The sequence below is a fragment of the Chionomys nivalis genome, chromosome 2, assembly GCF_950005125.1.
Source record: "Chionomys nivalis chromosome 2, mChiNiv1.1, whole genome shotgun sequence".
Classification (NCBI taxonomy): Eukaryota; Metazoa; Chordata; class Mammalia; order Rodentia; family Cricetidae; genus Chionomys; species Chionomys nivalis.
The window spans coordinates 81,368,345-81,387,924 of NC_080087.1; the positions used below are offsets into that span (position 1 = coordinate 81,368,345).

At 49.6% G+C, this 19,580-nt stretch overlaps 1 protein-coding gene across 4 annotated transcripts in view; it reads right to left on the reverse strand.

Moving 5' to 3' along the window:
• Positions 1 to 19,580, reverse strand: part of Sptbn4 (spectrin beta, non-erythrocytic 4) — an 86,818-nt gene that overhangs the window by 29,310 nt on the left and 37,928 nt on the right. For 3 of the 4 annotated variants that reach the window (XM_057755964.1, XM_057755954.1, XM_057755972.1), the window contains 5 exons: positions 16,318 to 17,068; positions 14,722 to 14,924; positions 9,359 to 9,449; positions 5,620 to 5,766; positions 2,775 to 3,038 (listed from right to left, as the gene is read on the reverse strand). In XM_057755964.1, the coding sequence (XP_057611947.1) occupies positions 2,775 to 3,038; positions 5,620 to 5,766; positions 9,359 to 9,449; positions 14,722 to 14,924; positions 16,318 to 17,068 (1,456 nt within the window). Of the gene's footprint in view, positions 1 to 2,774; positions 3,039 to 5,619; positions 5,767 to 7,939; positions 8,075 to 9,358; positions 9,450 to 14,721; positions 14,925 to 16,317; positions 17,069 to 19,580 lie in introns of those variants that run through there. The other variant, XM_057755980.1, reaches the window with a different exon arrangement.

Consider the following 19,580-nt stretch of genomic DNA (forward strand, 5'->3'; position numbering starts at 1 on the left):
TTGGGAGGTAGAGAGTGGAGGATTAGACATCAAGGTTATCCTTAGATATACTGTGGGTTCAAAACCAGCCTAGGCTACATGAGACTCTCTCTCTCTCTCTCTCTCTCTCTCTCTCTCTCTCTCTCTCTATCTATCTATCTATCTACTTAGCTAACTACCAATCTATCTATCCATCTACCCACCCACAAGATCAATTTGTCTATCTATCTATCTATCTATCTATCTATCTATCTATCTATCTATCTATCTATCTATCTATCTCTAGTCATCCACCTACCCATTCACCCAACCATAGGATTAAGTCTATCTATCCATCCACCCATCCATCTATCCATCCACCAACCCACAGACTAGTCTGTCTGTCTGTCTATCTATTCATCCATCCATCAACCCATAGGATCAGTTTTTTTGGGGGGTGGGCAGTTTCGAGACAGGGTTTCTCTGTAGCTTTGGAGTATATCCTGGAACTAACTCTTGTAGACCAAGCTCGCCTCAAACTCACAGAAATCCTCCTGCCTCTGCCTCCTGAGTGCTGGGATTAAAGGCGTGTGCCACCACCGCCTGGCAAGGATCAGTTTATCTATCTATCCACCTACCCATTCATCCACCCATAGGATAAGTTTTATCTATCCATCTACCCATCCATCAATCAAGACTAGTCTGTCTATCTATCTATCTATCTATCTATCTATCTATCTATCTATCTATCACCTTCCTACCTATATAGCTACCTCTTGTCTATAACAAGAGCTCGTTCCAGGATAGGCTCCAAAGCTACAGAGAAACCCTGTCTTGAAAAACCAAAAATAAATAAATAAATAAATAAATTCAGCTTCTTCTCACATTAAGCATTTTTTGTGTGTACACGGTTGTATGTGCACATGCATGGGTGTTCGTCTACACATGTTCATGTGGAAGGCAGAGGATGACGTCAGGGATCTCTTCCTCAATCACTCTCCACTTGATTTGTTTGGGACAGGGTCTCTCTGTGAATCTGGAACTTACAGTCAGTGAGACTGGCTGGCTAGCACACCACAGGGAGATGCCTGCTTTCACCATCCCACCACTGGGATTACGGCTGTGCCTAGCTGTCTTACATGGTTCAGATCAAACATGGATTCTTGAGCAGCAGGATTTTGCTGAGTCATTTTCTCAGTCCCCTACTTGTGTGTAAGGAAAACCTCATTTAGTGTGGATGAGCACATGCGTGTGTGTGTGTGTGTGTGTGTACAACTTTATGGGACTCGGTTCTACCATGTGGGTCCCAGGGATCAAACTCAGAGTTGTTAGGCTTGGCAGTGAGAGCCGTTTTCTGCTGAGCCATCTCTCCAGCTCCACATTGTTCTCTATAAAAGAGGGCTATTAAGGACAATTTGTGATGGATTTAATATCCATTTCAAAAGAATCAATAAATATTGGAATTTTTCACTTTTCATATGGTAAAGAGTGACAAGCCTAAATGACATAAACAAAGCCTTTTTAAAAAATCAGTCGGTATACTTAAATAATTATGCTTTTATTATCAGGTTTTTTCTTTTTTGTTTGTACTGAGAATGGACCTCAGGGCTTTGAATGTTTCAAGCAAGCACTCTCCCACTGAGCCACACCCCAGCCCCTCACTGGGGATTCTAGGCAGGGGCTCTACCACTGAGCCACACCCCAGGCAGTCTTCACTTTTATTTTTACATATTAATTAATTAATCAATTAATTAATTAATCTTTGACTCTAACTTTGTTGTTGATTTGAGACAGGGTCTCCTGTATCTCAGTTTAGTCAGGAACTGACTGAGGTCAACCGTGGCTTTGAACTTTTGGTCACCATATTCCCATGTCTAGAGTGCTGGGATTACAGGCCTGTGTGCCAAACACTCTGGTTTATGCAGGTCTGGGGATCGACTCCAGTCTAGCACTCTACCAACTGAGCTACATTCTCAGTTTACATGCTTTTAAAAATGTATTTATTTAATTTGCCACCTACCATGTTGATCACTTTACAAGAAAAACCTTGCCAGAATTCCATCCAAGGAACACTAAGACTCAAGGGATCCAGGTTCGAATCCAGCCCCTAGCATTTGCTCCCCAAGTGAGAAAATGTACTTTCCAGTCTCAGATTAGTATCAACCAATCAAGCTCCACCCTGCCAATCAAACTCCACCCCTGCCAATCAAGCCCCATCCCTGCCAGTTAAGTCCCACCCCTGGATTTAAAGACAGAAGCCATTCCACTTCAAGAGCTGAGCAGTGGCCCACATCCACACCTACAGGCCACATAGCCTTTAAGGCCTGAACACCAGTCAGCTGCTGAGCTAGAAGCAAGGCTTAAGCAGGCACAGGAATGCTCTCCAAGGACTTTTGTTTGGTAACGTAGAAACTGGCCACTGTGCAGTTTTTTTGTATCTCAGTTTTCTCATTGGTAACAGAGTTCTGTTTCTTAAGACTGCTGCAGGAGTGAACGCTGAGCCCAGGAACCGGAAGAGAAAGTACTCGTGGGTGCACTGATGCTCTGAGTAGAGCTGTGCTCCTACTTCTGAACCTTTTTCTCCACACAGAAAATATCAAAATCCCAAGAAACTGTTTGCTTATTTACAATACAGATTCCCTCTGTCTCCGTGAACCCTCGGTCCTAAGGTGAGGGCTGCTTCCAACACTCTCCTAGCAGGACAGCCTCAGGTTGAAACACCCCAGAGGGTTGTGTCTGAGCTGTTCCTCTCTGCCCCAGGGACCCCATCCCCACCCCGCCCACCCCTGCCAACCAGGTCAGCCAGTCCATCATACCTGTAACTTCTTGAGCTGGCTGTTGACGGTGGCCAGGTCCCCTCCAGGGTCCACATCTTGTAGCTGGCTCTCCATGTGAAGCAGCCTCTTGTCCAGCTCGGCAAAGCTCTGCACTAGCTGGTCTGCCTTGCTGGCCTCGAAGAGCTGGCGCGCCTTGGCCTGTGTGGTACTCTCCAGCTCCGCCCAGCACTGCCGGATCTCACCCAGTTTCTTGCGCACGGAGGCTGCCAGCTCGGGTTTCTCCTGCATCAGTTGCTGGCCCTCCTGGCCAGAGGGGTGGAAGGTCGGAGACAGAAGGACGAGGGCCAGTGATGGAAACAGACAAAGAGACACAGGACCAACGGAGAGACAAAGGCAGGGAGTTAGAGACAGAACAGATGCCACAGAGATGGGACCAGGGAAGACAGGCAAGAGACAGACAGGTTGATGTGGGGAGACAAAGAGAGCCCAGCAAATACGGGGAGGAAATAGGGAGAGACAGATAGATGGTCATAGAGTGATGGTCGAGAATATATATACACACAGTAGGACCACGAGAAAAGGACAGAAGTAAGATGAAGGTGAAAGGGAGAAAGGCAAAGAGGGAGAGGGAATGGGAGGAGAAAAAGGGGAGGGGGCAGGAAAGAGAAGGGAGGGGAGAGGGGGAGAGGGAGAGGCAGGGAGAGAATGAACTTCCATTAAGCTCAAGGTCCAGAAGACTAGCTTTGCTACACACTGCCCTTTAAAGGTTCCCTATGATCCTCTCTCTCCTCTCCTCTCCTCTCTCTCTCTCTCTCTCTCTCTCTCTCTCTCTGTCTCTCTCTCTCTCTCCTCTCTCTCTCCTCTCTCTCCTCTCTCTCTCTTTCTCTCTCTCTCTCTCTCTTTGAGACAGGGTTTCGCTGTAGTTTTAGAGCCTGTCCTGGAACTAGCTCTTGTAGACCAGGCTGGCCTTGAACTCCCCTGTGATCTCTTAAGAGCATAAAGTGGCGCACACCTTTAATCCTAGCACTCCAGAGGCAGACATAGGCGGATCTCTGTGAGTTCAAGACCAGCCTGGTCTACAAGAGCTAACTCCAGGACAGGTCCCAAAGCTACAGGGAAACCCTGTCTTGCGGGGGGGAAAAAAGCATAAAGTGAACCTGAGTGTTTCTGTTTGATTAGAAAAGTGGGGTGCCCTGGGTTGCAGTTCTAAGGGTTCAACCAGAATAAGGGAAATAAGGGGGTGTAGGGAGTTGATACCTAAAGTAAGTACCTGTCTAGGCCCTTCCAAAACTGAAGTCAACTGCCTTGGTGGCCCAGAGCTACATTTATGAGAAGTTAACAATAACAGGAACATATTTTTAATTCTCTGCATTTGGAAGGCAGAGGCAGGAGGATCTTTGTGGGTTTGAGGCTAGCCTGGCCTACAAAGCTAGCCAAGGTGACATAATAACACCCTGTCTCAAAAAAAAAAAAAAAAAGAGTAAAGCGAGGCATGGTGGCACACACCTTTAATCCCAGCACTCAGGAGGCCAAGGCAGGTGGATCTCTGTGAGTTCACTGGCAGCCTGTTCTACAAAGTGAGCTCTAGGACAGCCAGGGCTACACAAAGAAACCTGTCTTGAAAAACCAATAAATAACAATAGTAATAATAAAAGAAGAAATAAAAATAATAATACCAAACCAGGTATGGTGCTCACATCTATAATCCTACTTACACTTGAGAAACAGAGGCAGGGGAATCATTAGATGTTTGAGGTCAGATGGTCTATACAGTGAGGCTCTGTCTCAACAAATCAAATAATAAAAATAGATAAACAAAATTAAAAAAAAAGCCAAGTGTGATGGTGTCTGCCTATTTTCCCAGAACTTGGGGGGGGGGGCAGGAGGAGCACGAGTTCAAGGTCATCTTCAGCCACCTAGTGAGTTTAAGGCCAGCCTGGACTACATGAGACTCTGCCTCTAAATAAATAAATAAATAAATAAATAAATAAAATTTAAAGGACTGGGATTGTGGGTCAGTGCTAGAGTACTAGCCTAGCAGGTACAAGGTCCTGAGTTCCAGTTCCAGTAATGAAACAATAATAACATAATAACAAAAAGGGAAGAGGAAAGCTGGCCCTGATGTAGCTAGGTGGGAGAACATTTGCCTAGCATGTATCAGGTCCTGAGTTGGATTTGCAGCACCAGGAAAAATAAAACCCACAAATCAATGATACCATAATAATGGGTGCCTGCTGGTCCAACATACTGTATGTACTCAAACCCACAGAGGTGGCTACACCTGTTAGCTTTTTTTTACTCAAAAGGGTAACTGGAATATGGCTGTGGTGACAGAAGACTGTGATCCAACACTGAGGAGCCTCAGACAGGAAGGTCTTGGATTGAAGGCCAGCCTGGGCTACATAGCAAGACCATATCTCCAACAGCAAGCAAAAAGAGAAGCTGGGGCAGAGGAGAAGAAACCTAGGGTCTAGGAGGCCAACTTAGTTCTCTAAGATCTCACAGTTGGTTACAGACCCTGAAACGGACTGAAAAAAAAATCTAAATTTTACTATAACCCAAGGTTTCCCCAGTTCATGTCTAAGGCGTCCCTCCATATTAAAGGGCCTAAGTGATGGAAGAGAAGTGTGGTAGCGTTTATAAGGTGGGAGAAATGTTGATAAGCAGGAGGCCCTGAGCAGCAATAGGAAGAGATGATGACCACTGTCAGATGAGCAAACTGAGGCTCAAGGTTACAATAATGACTCCAGACCACAGGGCTAGAAGCAAGCAGACTTGATACAGGTCTGAACCAGCTGAGGGACGCCAGCCCAGAAGGGTGACAGTGGAGACATCAGCAGTGAGGATGTGTCTCCCGGAGGGCAGGGGGCTTCATCTTCCTCACCCTCTCTATCTTCTCCAGCCACTCCTTATTCTGAGCCAGCTCAGCCATGAACGCCTGGTGCCGGAGCCATCGCTTGTGCAGCTTGTGGCCGTCTTCCCGGGTGCCATCGCGAGCCATCAGCATTTTCTCATGAATCCAGCCATCCAGCTGTGCAGGGCAGAGAGGGGGGCTCAGGAGGTTCCTCTCCCCATCTGTCACAGCCTCACAATACCCCTCAAAAGAATTCCCAGGGCGCGTTCTCAGCTGAGAAAAGTGGGGCTGAGGAGGAAATCTATGCAAATAAGACGGATTGGAGAGGGCCCTCCGGCCCTTTCTTGGGTAAAAGATGCCTGCGTGGTCCCCCAGTACCAGATCCCGGGGCTCTGCCAGCCTTGGCTACATACAAGAAACCACAGTGGGATGTCTGGTTCCACCACCCTCCTTCTTAAACAACCTCTGCAGTCGGACCAACCTCCAGCCCCAGTCCCAGCCACAGCAAAACCGAGACTTCGGGATGGTGGGACAGCTCAGTGGGTAAAGGCACTGCCAAGCTTGAAGACCTGAGTTCAGCCCCTGGGACCCACATGGTGGAAGAAGAGGACTGACCCCTGACCCTCTCACGTGCACTATGGCGAGGGCACCCAAAGGCATATCCATGTGTTAGATGAGTGGATAAATGCAATAAAAATTAGATTTTTTAAAAGGACAAAAAGCCATGACCCCCTAATAAGGACCAAATCCTCAACTCTATGAGGAGGGGTGCATGCTTGTCATCCCAGCATTGGGCAGACTGGGAGAGGAGGAGATTGGGTTTGTGGCCAGCCTGAGCTACATAGCAAGATCCTGTTGATTCCATTTTTAAAAAAAATCCTTAACCTACTCCACAGGTTGAATAAACCCAAACCTAGCCTCAGCACCCCACGGTCAGATCAACACCCCCCAAACAACCTTATGACTGTTTCCATGTTTAGCACCCTGATAATTAGGCCTCCAAGCTAGAGGAGACCCATCCCTTGGACCCAGAAATTCTAAAGAAACCTAAATCCAGCACTTGTGCCTAAGACCACAGTTACCCCAAATCATGACCAGCCAACGCCCAAAATGTGAACAACAGGCTGCCTTTTGATTCCTAGACCAAATCTACCCCCAAAATGTAAGATTCCCAATGTGGCTCAGACCAAACCCCCTGATCCAGTGCTCCCCTTCCCCCAGATAAAGTCATCCAAGATGCAAACAGCAAGAATATTCTCATTGCTCCCCACCGCAACAAACTGGCTGTTTCCTGAGACCCCTCCTCCACAAGAGCGAGGGCTGAGCCGAGGAGCTGAGCCATTGCTTGCTCAGCACGAAAAAGTAAGTTCTGGAATCCGGCTCCATCTCCAGCACTCGGAGAGGGGGAGAGTGCTTATTAAAAAAGACTTGTTCCTGAAGCCACAATCTCCTCCCGACCAAAGCCTGAACCTGGGACAGTTTGCTCCTCCCTCCTCCAGTCACCAGATCCTCCTCCTCCCTCCTGGTTAAAAAAAAAAAAAAAAGCCGGACTCTGCGGGTCCGGGAGGCAAGCACTGTCATATTCAAGGACAAATCTCGAGCCGGCCAAACCCCACCTCACCCCACGTCCCCAGAGTATGTGCTCCTCAGGGGACCAGGACAGCTTCTCACATGCACACACTCGCAAAGTCAAAAGCCGAATCCCTCAATTCCCCACGCAAGGATGAACACGCAACCGGAGTCCTACAGTGAAGGCAAACCCTAACGGAGGTGATCCGCGTTCTCTAGGTAAAGCCCTCTAAAAGGAATTGCCCCCTCTGGTTACGCAGTGCAAGACTAGACTCTTTCCACAACCAAGGGGGAGCCTCTCCGAAAGTCAGAGCCCTTCGGACTCAGGTCAAATCTAATACCTCATCTCCCTATGCAGAGCCCCCCCCAAAAGTGATTCACCCTATCATCCAGACCGCTACGGACTCCGCAAGAACCGAAGACTCAAAACCCTAAAAATCTGGGAATCCCTCAAGACCAAGGCAAATTTGATCCCCTCGTAGGGAGGTTGGGACCCCCTGCTTCGCCCATACATCAAATGCAGGCTAGCCTAGGCTAGCCCCCCTCCCGGGCCCTTCTCGCTGCGGCTCCAGCACCGCGGACAGTTCCCGGGCTCGTCCCTCACCCCTTCCCCCCACTCCAGGGCGAGGGTCCAGGCCCGCCCCCGTGCCGCCCCCGCCCCTCCCTCCCGCGGGCCAGGCAGGCGAGCACGCGCACGAGACCCTCCCCCGCGCGTGTCCGCGGGGGCGCGCGCCGGCCCCCTCCCCCTCTCTCTTCTCCTTCCCTCTGGCGCCCCCGAGACCTGCGGCGGCGGCGGCGTTGGAGGAGCGTCTCTGCGGCGGGCGGACAGACACTCGCCCCTCCACTGCGACGGCGGCGGCGACGGCGGCAGCGGCAACGGCTGAAGCTCCGGCGGGCGCGCGCCCCCTCCCTCGCCCCCGCGCCGCGGCCACGCGCCCGCCCGCGCGCGCCCCCTGCCTGCCTCCAGGCCCGCCTTCTTTGCGGGGGGCCCAAGTCTGGGGGGAGGGTGAAGAATCACCACCTTCTCTGAGCTTCCAGGCCGGGGACCTTGCGATTCATCTTAGGTCATTGCTACTGAGTCCAGAACAGTCTAACGACAGGAGACAGGACCATTCCTAATGGCAGGAGGGGGTCGGGGTCCCCAGTTCCTTCAACTAGGTGAGCATGGAAGGGGGGTTAGAGGGTCTCCTGAACCATCATTAACCCAAAGAGGCTCTGGTTTCTGACTACCATACCAGGGTAGGAGTTAGGGCAGGAGCGGCCTGCAACATCTGTGTTGTTGTCCAGAACCAGCTCCAGTGAGAAGATGGGCCAACAGGGACCGTTGCTAATAGAGCTCTCTCAATTATGGGGAGAAGGTTTGGAGACCTGTGTCTATTTTGTACGTGTGGAGACTAATCTGCCATGGGTGTTCAATATGCAGAGTCAAACCTTATCTTTAGTGGGGGTGGAAGGAAGGCAAGGACTTGGTTCCTGAACCTTCCGGAAGAAACGGGTACCAGTACATAATGGAGGTAGAGTCTAGCCCTGGGTCACACTGATGGGGAGCTTGGGGGCAGGAAATCTCTGGGAATTAAGAGAATGTTTCTGAACCATCTATGGGGTGGTCCGGGTCCATAAGAGTTCCTTTGGAATACAAGGCAAGGAGTATTTCGAGGCAGAAAGGGGTCTGGGCCATCTTTTATCAGCTGTGATCCCCACGGCATTCAGAAGGGATTGATTCTTAGTACTTAAGGGACTGGGGATATAGCTCACGTAGCCCGATCCCTTGCCTATAGCTCCTGGAGTCCGGTCCCCAGCACCATAACTAACTAAACCAAGTAAACATGAAGGCTAAATTCCTGCCATCTGTGATTAAAGGAGTGCTCCCGGCCACCGGTCCATCCTCACCCCACCCCCACCTCAGTCTCCCGCGCTTCACACATCTCTAGAGAAAGGTGAGATCAGCGCTCCTTCCCTAGGAACCGTAGGCGCGAACTCAGCCGTTGCCAGGGGAGCCCAGGGCCCCTTCTGTCTCCCAGGAGCTCACGTGGGCTGACGAGGAGTCTTGGGGCATGCGCTCTGGCACAGAACTCGGCACGCTTCCTGGTGGCACAGAGGGAGCACGGTTCCTCGACCCCCTTAGACGGGGCGTCCCAGTCCTGCCCCCGACCAGAGAGCAAGCCTCTCTGTGCTGTCCCAGCACAGCTGGAGGACCTACCTCATGACAATCTCTAAGGAAGTGCTGCAGCACAAGCTGGTCCAGTAGCTTTTGCATCCACTGCTGGGCCCTCAGCTGGTTTTCTTGGCTCCTGGGGAAAAGGCAAGGGCTGAAGAGAGGCCCAGGCATAGAAATAGGGTGCTAACAAGAGCGATGTGAGGGCGTCAGCTGAATAGAAGCAGGGGAAAGAGAAGGATCCAGAAACATTGGAAGGACAGGGCTCCAGAGAAGGGAGAGAGAAGAAAGGAAACTGGAGGAGGAAGGAGGGAGGAGTAAGGGGTAGAAAAGGAGAAAGAGGAGCACAGACATAACAACAATAACAACACACGCACAACACACACACATACACAACACACACACTCACACGACACACAACATAAACACATAACACACACATACACAGCAAACATACACAACACAAGCAACACACTCACACCACACACATACCACACACATGACACACAACATAAACACATAACACACATACACAGCAAACACATACACAACACACTCACAACACATACATACCACACACATGACACACAACATAAACATAACACATATATACAACACACACATGACACACACAACATAAACACATAACACACACAACACACTCACACCACACATATACCACACACACAACACACACATATAACAGACACACACATACATAATACACACATACAAATACAACACACACACCATACACACATACTACCCACACCCCACATACACACGCCGCATACACCAAACACACATACACACACATTACACATACACAACACATGCCAAAAACAACAGAGTAAGGGCACTTAGAAACAAAATTAAGCTGAGAGTGGTGACACACGCCTTTAACCCCAGCACTCGGGATGCAGAAGCAGGTGGATCTCTTGAGTTCGAGGCTCTCGGTCTACTGAGCAAGTTCTATGACAACCAGAGCTAAATAGAGAAACCCTGTCTTGGAAAAAAATCAGAGATGGGCAGCATAGACTTTAAGAGAGACACACAGAATCACACTAAGACCCATGGAGAGTGACAAACATAGTCCTATAGCCGAGATTAAAAGAAAACAGAAGGTTGGGGATATACCGCAGAGGTAGACAGCTTGCCTACCATGTGTGATGTTCTGGGTTCAATTCCAGGTACAAGAAAGGAGGGGAACCTAGAGAGATGGGAACAAAAATAAAGAGAACAGGAAAGACAAGAAAGAAATAGAAGAGAAGGCAACAGAAACAGATGGACTGTGCTCAGTGGTAGAGCCCCTGCCTAGAATCCCCCAGTGAGGGGCTGGGGTGTGGCTCAGTGGTAGAGCCCCTGCCTAGAATCCCCCAGTGAGGGGCTGGGGTGTGGCTCAGTGGTAGAGCCCCTGCCTAGAATCCCCCAGTGAGGGGCTGGGGTGTGGCTCAATGACGGTGGCACACCCCCAGCTTATACACATGCCTACCCTGTCATCCTCCATCCACAGAATCTAGGCAGAGAAGACAGCAAGAATAAGGTCATTGGGCCGATGTGATGGCTCAGTGTATAAAGGAGCTTGTGGCCAAACCTGGTGATATGAGTTCAATTTTTGGGAACCATATGGTGGAAGGAGAGGACAGACTCTCACAAAACTGTCTTCTGATTGTCGCACATGAACTGTGGCACTTACACACACAAACACAAAATAAATAAATGGAATTTATCTCTTCTTTAATGACACTGTCTTCCCCAGACTTCCAAGACTTTCCTGAACTTCCAGGCCTTACACACAAAAACATGCATGCACACTCACACACACACACACACTCTCTCTCTCTCTCACACACACACACATGCACACAATATACCACCTTACTATTTTCACCCATTCTGTTTTCCCCCTTTTAATGGAGACCCTGCTGTCCCCCTACTTTAATTGCTACTTTATAACTGCAGTTTTGCTATGGCTATGAATTATAATGCAAATATCTGATTTGCAGCCCCTGTGAAAGGGTGTTCAGCACCACCCCAAGGCATCACCACCCACCTGTTGAGAACTGCAGTCTAGTTGCAAGTCAGCTTTGTGAGGTCCCTCTTCACCATTCCCTGACACTTGCTGGTTCTCTTTCCTTCTTTTATTTTGTCCTTGGCACTTGGCACTGTCTCCCCATTGTGTATATTTCTTACATGTCTATCCCCTTGACTTTCACAAAGAGGAGTGGTGTGTGCTGTGCATGTGCACAGGTGTGCAGGCCAGGAGTCAACCTTCAGTGTCGTCCTCTATCCCTCTCCATCCTAGTTTTTATACCGTGTCTCTCGTTTCTCATCATTTCGGCTAAGTTGGTTGGTCACAGAGCTTCCAGGTGCCTCCTGTCTCTGCCCCCAGTGCTGGGATTGTGGACATGTGCCACGACAGGGTTTCTCTGTGTAGCCCTGGCTGTCCTGGAACTCGCTCAGAAGATCAGGCTGGCCTTGAACTCACAGAGATCCACCTGCCTCTGCCTCCCGAGAACTGGGATTAAAGGCGTGCGCCACCACCACCTGGCTCATACCTAGTTTTTCACACAGGTGCTAGGGGTAAAACTCAGGTCCTGACGCTTGTACCTTAAGCATTTTATCCACAGATCATTCCCCAGACTAAGGACAGTTTTTAAAGAGTTTTGTTTGTTTTTGTCTGTTTTGGTCACAATCATGAGCTCCTTGGCATACAGTGACTTCTCACTATGTTCTTTTTGCATGAATGTATAAACAAATGAATGTAGGAGGGCCCAAGAGAGACAGAGAGTACCAAATGATGAGACAAACATAAGGTCTGAGAAGAGAGAAAAAAAGGGATGTGGTGGCCCATGCCTATAAATCCAGTTCTTAGGAGCCTGAGTTAGGAGGGTCTGGAGTTTGAGGTCAGAGTCAGAAATATAAAAAGATCATGCCAATCTTGGCTACTGTCAAGAGAAGGGGGCATTAGCAATGCAGATAACATCTTTCTCTAAAGATGAGGAAAGAACAGGAAACAGATACAGAAATAGAGAGTACATGAGAGCAAAGAGAGACCCAGCATAGAAGGAGCAGGAGGGGCCCAAGAAGAGCAAGCAGGACGACAGCTACTTTGCCCTATTTCTCACCCGGAGTTAGGAAACAGGAAATGCCTTAGAAATTAACCTGCAGTCAACTCCACTAGGACTTTGCAAGCAGGACTGGGGGGAGGGGCAAGTGATGTGGGAAAGCCTTCCTCTCTGTGAGACAGAGAAACAAATGGGGTTCCAATCCCAGCTGTACCATTTCCTGGCTAAGACACTGGACAAATGAACTCCCTCTCTGAGTGTCATTTGTAAAAGGCAGCTACAGAAAGTTGTTTGGTGATGGGGATGAGATTGATTTGAGGAGGTGCTTGCCTGGCAAAGCCCTGGTTCCCTCTCCAGCACACTCCAAATGACTGTGGTGCTACATACCTGTAATCCAAATCCATGGGAGGCAGAGGCAGGAGAATGGAAAACTTAAGGCCATCCTCGGCTATACAGTAAGTTCCGGGCCAGTCTGGGTTAACTGAGACCCTGTCTCAAAACAAAAACAAAAGCAAAGAAACCTAAAACCCAAGCAAAAGGAGAGCTGGAGAGCTGGAGAGCTGGTTGGTCAGTTAAGAGCATTTGCTCTTTTTGCAGGGAATCCGGGTTTGGTTGCCAGCACCAATGTGCCAGCTCAGTCACCTGGAAAATCAGTTCCAGAGGGATCTGATGCCCTCTTCGGTCTCCTCCAGCATCAGGTACCCACGTGGTAATCCCAGCAAATCCCTTTCCTCTGCCTCCTCACCTGCTATGACACTCTGCTCTGTCCCATGGGTCCTCTCTCCCCAGGGTCAAAATGCACCTTTCTACCTGTTACTGTCAGGGATTTTTGTCACAGCCAGGCAGGGAGACTAATATACCAACCGCATAGCTTAGCCACCTGTGGGAAAGCCTTCGCACCCACTCTACAGGTAGCAATGTGTCCTCTATCAGGCAAATATTCTGGGGGCTGGAGAGGTTCAGAGATGAGACCTGTCCCCATCCCTGCCTCTGTCAGCTCAGAACTGGGGCACACGTTCCCTGTGGGCTCCCACAGACCCCTAAAATTTTCTTCTCTGATTTTGATATTAGTCAACATATTTGTCAACCAACATAACAGGAGCCAGGAGTAGCTCCCCGGGAAAGCTGGGGTACAGCTCTGTGTGGCCTTTAGCTGTGGAACCGAGGGGAGGGTGATATAGGGCTGTGGATCCACTGGCACCCCGTATCGGTCCCTTCCTCAGGCTAAAGACAGGAGATTCTCACTTCAGATTCTGTATCTTTTGAGTTCACTACCTCCTGTTGGTACACAAAGTAGCCATTTAAATCAAATCTTAAGCAACACAACAAAGCTAGGAACAGTGGGGCTTGTCAGCAATCCCATCATTCAAGAGCCTGAGGTTGGAGGACTACTTTGAGTTTGACATCAGCCTAGGCCTTGTAGACATGTCTCATTTTTTAAATGATTTATTTATTTTATGTGCATTAGTGTTTTGCCTGCATGTATGTCTGTATGAAGGTGTCAGATCCCCGGGGAACAGGAATTACGGACAGTTGTGAGCTGCTATATGGGTGTTGGGAATTGAACCTGGATCCTCTGGAAGAATAGTCAGTGCTCTTAACCACTGAGCCATTCCACCTCCCAGCCTTCCTCCACCCCTGCCTCATTTTTTTTTTTTTTGGTCCCTTGTGTCAGGGTTTCTATGTGTAGCCTCGGTTGTGCTGGAACTCGCTCTATAGACCAGGCTGGCCTCAGACTCAGAAATCCATCTGCCTCTGCCTCCTGAGTGCCGGGATTAAAAGACCACCAGCGCCCAGCAGGTTGAAAAAAAAAAAAAAAAAACCACCTCATAATGATGCATGTCTGTAATCCCAGAATGAGGTAGGTGGAGGCAGAAGGATGAGGAGTTCGAGGTCATCTTCACCTACTTATAATGTTCCAGGCTGGGTGAGATGACGCAGGAAGAGAAGGCGCCTGCTACCAAGCCTGAAAAGCTCAGTTTGATTCTCATACTCACATGGTAGGAGAGGACTGACTCCCTCGAGTACATGTGCTGTTACACACACACACACACACACACACACACACACACTAGATAGATAGGTAGGTAGATAGATAGATAGATAGATAGATAGATAGATAGATAGATAGATAGATAGATAGAAAAAAGAAAATCCCAGGCCAACCTGGGCTACAAGAAACCCTATCTCAAAAACATAGATAAATAAACAAGGGGTTAAATTGAAATAAGGGAGAAACAGAGAAGCAGAAAATAGGAACGGGAGGAAAGATCTGGATATGCTTCCCCGCTCCACTGTGCCCAGACCCCACCTTCTGTGGTTCCGGAACTGGGGACCTACTTCTCCAGCAGCCGGGCCACTGCCTCCTGCGCCTGCTCCCCGTAGGCGTTGCCTTGCCGCAGCAGGCCCTCTGCAGCTTGCACCGCCACCTGCATCTTCTGCTGGTTCAGCTCCATCGTGGTGAGAAAATCCCGGTGCCTTTTCATTGCCTCTTCCACTGACTCCACCGTGCAGGGGAGCTCAGCGCCAGAGAGCGCCACCTCCTGGGAACGGAAGGGACACAGGTCAGCTCGACACCACCCCAGGACTCCAGAGAGGCGGCCAGCCGGCTTCAAGCACTATTCCGCTCCAGGGCTTTTGCTCTTGCTGGACCTGCTCCTTAGCAGTATGTCCTTTCAGATTCCCTCAGGCCTCTGTCCCCTCTGCCCAAATCTAACAATGGCCACCCTTGCTATTGCCTTCTAGATAACTCACAACCCCAAGTCACTCCAATTGTGATTGTCTAAAAATCCATCTCTACCAAAACCCAAAACCCAAGAAGAACATGGTGGCAGACACCTTTAATCCCAGCACTTTATGAGGCTTAGGCAAGTAGATCTGTGAGAGTGTAAGGCTAGCCTGGTCTATATAAAGAGCTCCAGACATCTTGGGCTACATAGTGAGACCCTGTCTCCATAAAAGCAAAGGGCTGGAGGGATGGCTCATGGGTTATGAACATTTACAGCTCTTCCAGAAGACCCAAACACCCATGTCTGGCAATTCACAACCACCTATAACTCCAGCTTCAGGGCTCCAGAACCTTGGCCTTCTTAGGAAACTGCACTCAAATGCTTATATGCACATGTGCACACAATTAAAAATAATAAAAATAAATTTTTTTTAAAAAAAATTAAGCCAGGTGGGTAAGGGTGCACGCTTTTAATCCCAGTACTCAGGAGGCAGAGGCAGGTGGATCTCTGAGTTCAAGACCTGCCTGGTCTACAGCGTGAGTTCCAGGAGATCCAAGGCTACACAGAGGTATTCTGTCTTGAGGGAAAAAAGGATAGGGAGCTGAAAGATGACTCAGCTGTTGCTCTTCTGGAGGACCTGGGTTCGATTCCCAGCACCCGTATGGTGGCTCAAAACTATCTGTAACTCGAATCCCAAGGGATCTACTGCTCTCTTTTGGCCTCCTGGAACTCTAAATGCACTTTATGCGCAGACACACGTGAGCAAACCAAATAAAAATAAATCTTCAAAAAAAATTAAAATGTGGTTGCATGTGGCGATGCAGACTTTTAATCCTAGCACCAAGGAAACAGAAGCACGAGGATCTCTGTGAGTTCGAGGCCAACCTGGTCTACAGAGCAAGATCCAGGACAGTCAAGACGACATAGAGAGACCCTGTCTCAATGATAAATAAATAACAAAACAACCAACTCCAGAAACCCCACACCACTCGACATAACCTTTAAATGCTGTCACACACCTGCCCTCCCCTTCACAGTCCAAAACTCAATTTTCCCGATAAACAACTACTTTTCCCTTAATTCCCTATCCCCATCTCGAATAAGACAGAAATCTGGGGGTCCCGGGAAACACAACTAAGTTAGTCCATACCCCACCCCCACCTATTGAAGCCCCGAACCCGCACCCCAGCGCACCGCCAGCGGGCACCTGGTTGCGCAGCACCGCGAGCGCCTGGCACAGGTCTCTCAGGAAGAGCTGATAGACGTGCGCCTGAACCAGCGCCTCCCTGCGGTCCTCCCACAAGCCGAGCAGTTTGTGCCAGCCAACTTCGAGGTGCGGCAGCCACTCGTCTAGCGCCAGGCCGGGGCCCAGCTCGGCACCGTCGGACGCCAGCAGCGCCTCGCTGGCAGCCACGATGCGCGTGTAGTCCTCCTCGCGCTGGTCCACCTCCTCCTTGAGCGCGGCGTGCCGCGCCAACAGCGTGTCCGCCTCCTCCAGGCTGCGTGGTAGCGGTCCCTCGACAGAGCCCGCCGCCTCCTGCGCCCGCACCAGCCAGTCCAGGAAAGTATCCAGATCGCGAAGGAAACGCTGCAGGCGACCTGCCGCCGCCACTGCCTCGCCGCAAGCCTGAGCCGCTCCAGCCAGCGCGCCCCACTCAGCTCCCAGTTCCTCGGCGCCCTGGTGCAGGCGTGTCGCCTGTGCCGGGAAGCGCTCTGCCAGCAGCGCAGCCTCCTCCAGCAGCGCCGCTTGTCGCGGCTCCAGAGCCTGCAGGGCCGCCTCTAGGCCACTCAGGCGCCACTGAAGAGCTCCGCCCGCCCGGGGCGCGCTCTCCACCGCGCGCCGCTTCTCGCGCACTTGGGCGCGCACCTCGGCCACCTCCAGCACGTGATTCTCCACAAGCAGCACAGCGCTCATCTCTTCTTTGCGCTGTTCCACCAGCTCCACGATGCGGTTCCACCTGTCCAGGAGTAGGAAAGAGGGTAATCAACCGGAGGCCCATGAGACCAGGATAAAATTCTTTCCTTGGCCAGGGGACCTGGGAAAAGGTACGTTTGTGCCTGGATAAATAGGATCCCATCCTGGGCAGTGTTTAGAGCGGCAGCTCTCAATGTATCGCTCCAGCGCCATCAAATTTTATCTTCATAATAATATTAGAACCCTGTTTGTCATCTCATTCTCTTCCGGAGTTTAATCAGCATTTCCAGAGGCCAGATGTTAGCGACTGAAGACAAAAAGCAGACCAGAGAACTCAGTAGCCTGCCTTAAGGCAGTGCCTGATTGCCGAGAACTACAGCTGTGGTGAGTGGCACATGCCTATAATCTTAGCACTCTAGGGGACAAGGGAGGAGGTTCGTTTTGAGTTCAAGACCAGCCTTGGATATATAGATAAGAGGACAAGAAAGACAGAGTTCACGCTTCACAGTGCTAATCTTTCCACTGTCTTCTATTATGAAAAATACTTACATTTAGGGTCTGGGATGTAGCTCAATCCAAGAGTTGCCTAGCATGTGCAAAGCACTGGATTCCATTCCCAGCATCATGAAAAAAGAATTAATTGTGCCAACATCCACAGGCTCTTTATTTATTCAGACTTGATTTCTGCAGCTGTGTGTGTGTGTTGTGCACACACATTTGCATGTGTGTCCTGATGCACATACATGTGAGTTAGCCTGCAGAGGCTAGAGGCTGACATACCTATCTTCCTAAATCACTTTCCATTTTATTTCTTGAGGTAGGCTCTCTCCTTGCATCTGTAGCTCTCCAGCTCTGGCTCTCTGGCTAGTCTAGCTAGTCAGCTTGCCCTGGGGAGGGGGATCCTCAGCTCCGCCTCTCTAGTGCTAAGCCTGTTGTTGCCCTCACACTTCTAAGATAAAGTAGGTGAGGATTCTTTGTTCTTAGATTTTTTTTGTCTGTGTTCATTTTGTCTGGATGTATGTATGTGTAACAAGTGTCAGCCACATGCCCTTAGAAGTTAGAAGAGGGTGTTGGATCCCCGGGAACTGGAGTTACAGAGGGTTGTGAGCCACCATCGACAAGAGCAGTGCTCTTAACTGCTGTGCCATCTCTCCACACTACCCCACCCATCCCTTTTTAGATGGGTTCCAGTGTGTATCTCGGGCTGGCATCCTGCGTCAGTCTCCTGATTGGTGGGATCGGATATAGGCATGCCTCTGGTTTTTGAGGAAGGATCTTGCTACGTTGCCAAGGCTGACCCTGAATTGCTGGGCTCCAGTTCCTCCTGCCTTGGCCCCTATATAGTAGCTGGACCTGACTGGTAAGTAGCTGGACCTGACTGGACTTTAGTTTTGAAGATCTGAGTTTCATGTTCTAGTACTCCCCACGCCGGCAGGACTTCTAGTGTGGTATTTCCAGAGGAAAGATATTAACTTGCTCTTTGTTCTGAAACAATTCTAAATTCTGGGCCTAAAAGATATCCCAACACTCGGGAGGCAGAGGCAGGTGAGTCTCTGTGAGTTCAAGGCCAGCCTGGTCTACAGACCGAATTTCAGGACAGCCAGGGCTACATAGAGAAACCCTGTCTCAGGGGGACAAAAAAAGACAGGCAGAAAGAAAGGAAGAAAGAAAGAAAGAAAGAAAGAAAGAAAGAAAGAAAGAAAGAAAGAGAAAAGAAAAAAATCTATCCCTCAAAAGAAAACAAAAATGACTTAAGGAGCAAAAGCACTAAACCTAATGGCCTGGGACCCACGTGTCGGTAGGAGAGAACTGAGATCGTCTTCACACACACACACACACACACACACACACACACGGGGGGGGGGAGGGGGAGGGGAACGGGGAGAGGGAGGAAAAGGAAGAGGAGAAAAAGAAAGGAGGGAGGGAGGGAGGGAGGGAGGAAGGAAGGAAGGAAGGAAGGAAGGAAGGAAGGAAGGAAGGAAGGAAGGAAGGAAGGAAGGAAATGCAATTTTTAAAAACATGTCCTAAATTCTGGAAGCCCTATTATGGAAATTGGGGGACAAGGAGATAAAACAGTAAATATAAAGTACTTGGGAATCTGCTCATGACAGTACATGCCTGTACACCTATCACATAAGAGGTGGAGTGCAACCATGTTATACACAAAGTTCAAGACTAGCTTAGGGTACACAAGACCTTGTCTCAAAAGGACGAGCAAGCTGGCTATGGTGGGACACATCTTAATCCCAGCAGTGGCAAGACAGAGACAGGCAGAGCTCTGTGAGTTTAAGGTGAGGCCAGCCTGACCTACATAGCAAGTTCCAGGATGGCCAGTGCCACATAGTGAGCCCCTAACTCTAGGTAGGTAGGTAGATACATACATACATACATAGGTAGACACATAGATGCACAAAAAATAAATAGCAAAACATAGAGCCAGGTGTGGTGACACATGCCTGTAATCCTGGTACCTAGGAGGTGGAAGAAAGAGGATTAAGAATTCAAAGTCGTCCTCAGCTTCATAGTGAGTTCAAGACCAGCCTGAGCAACAGAAG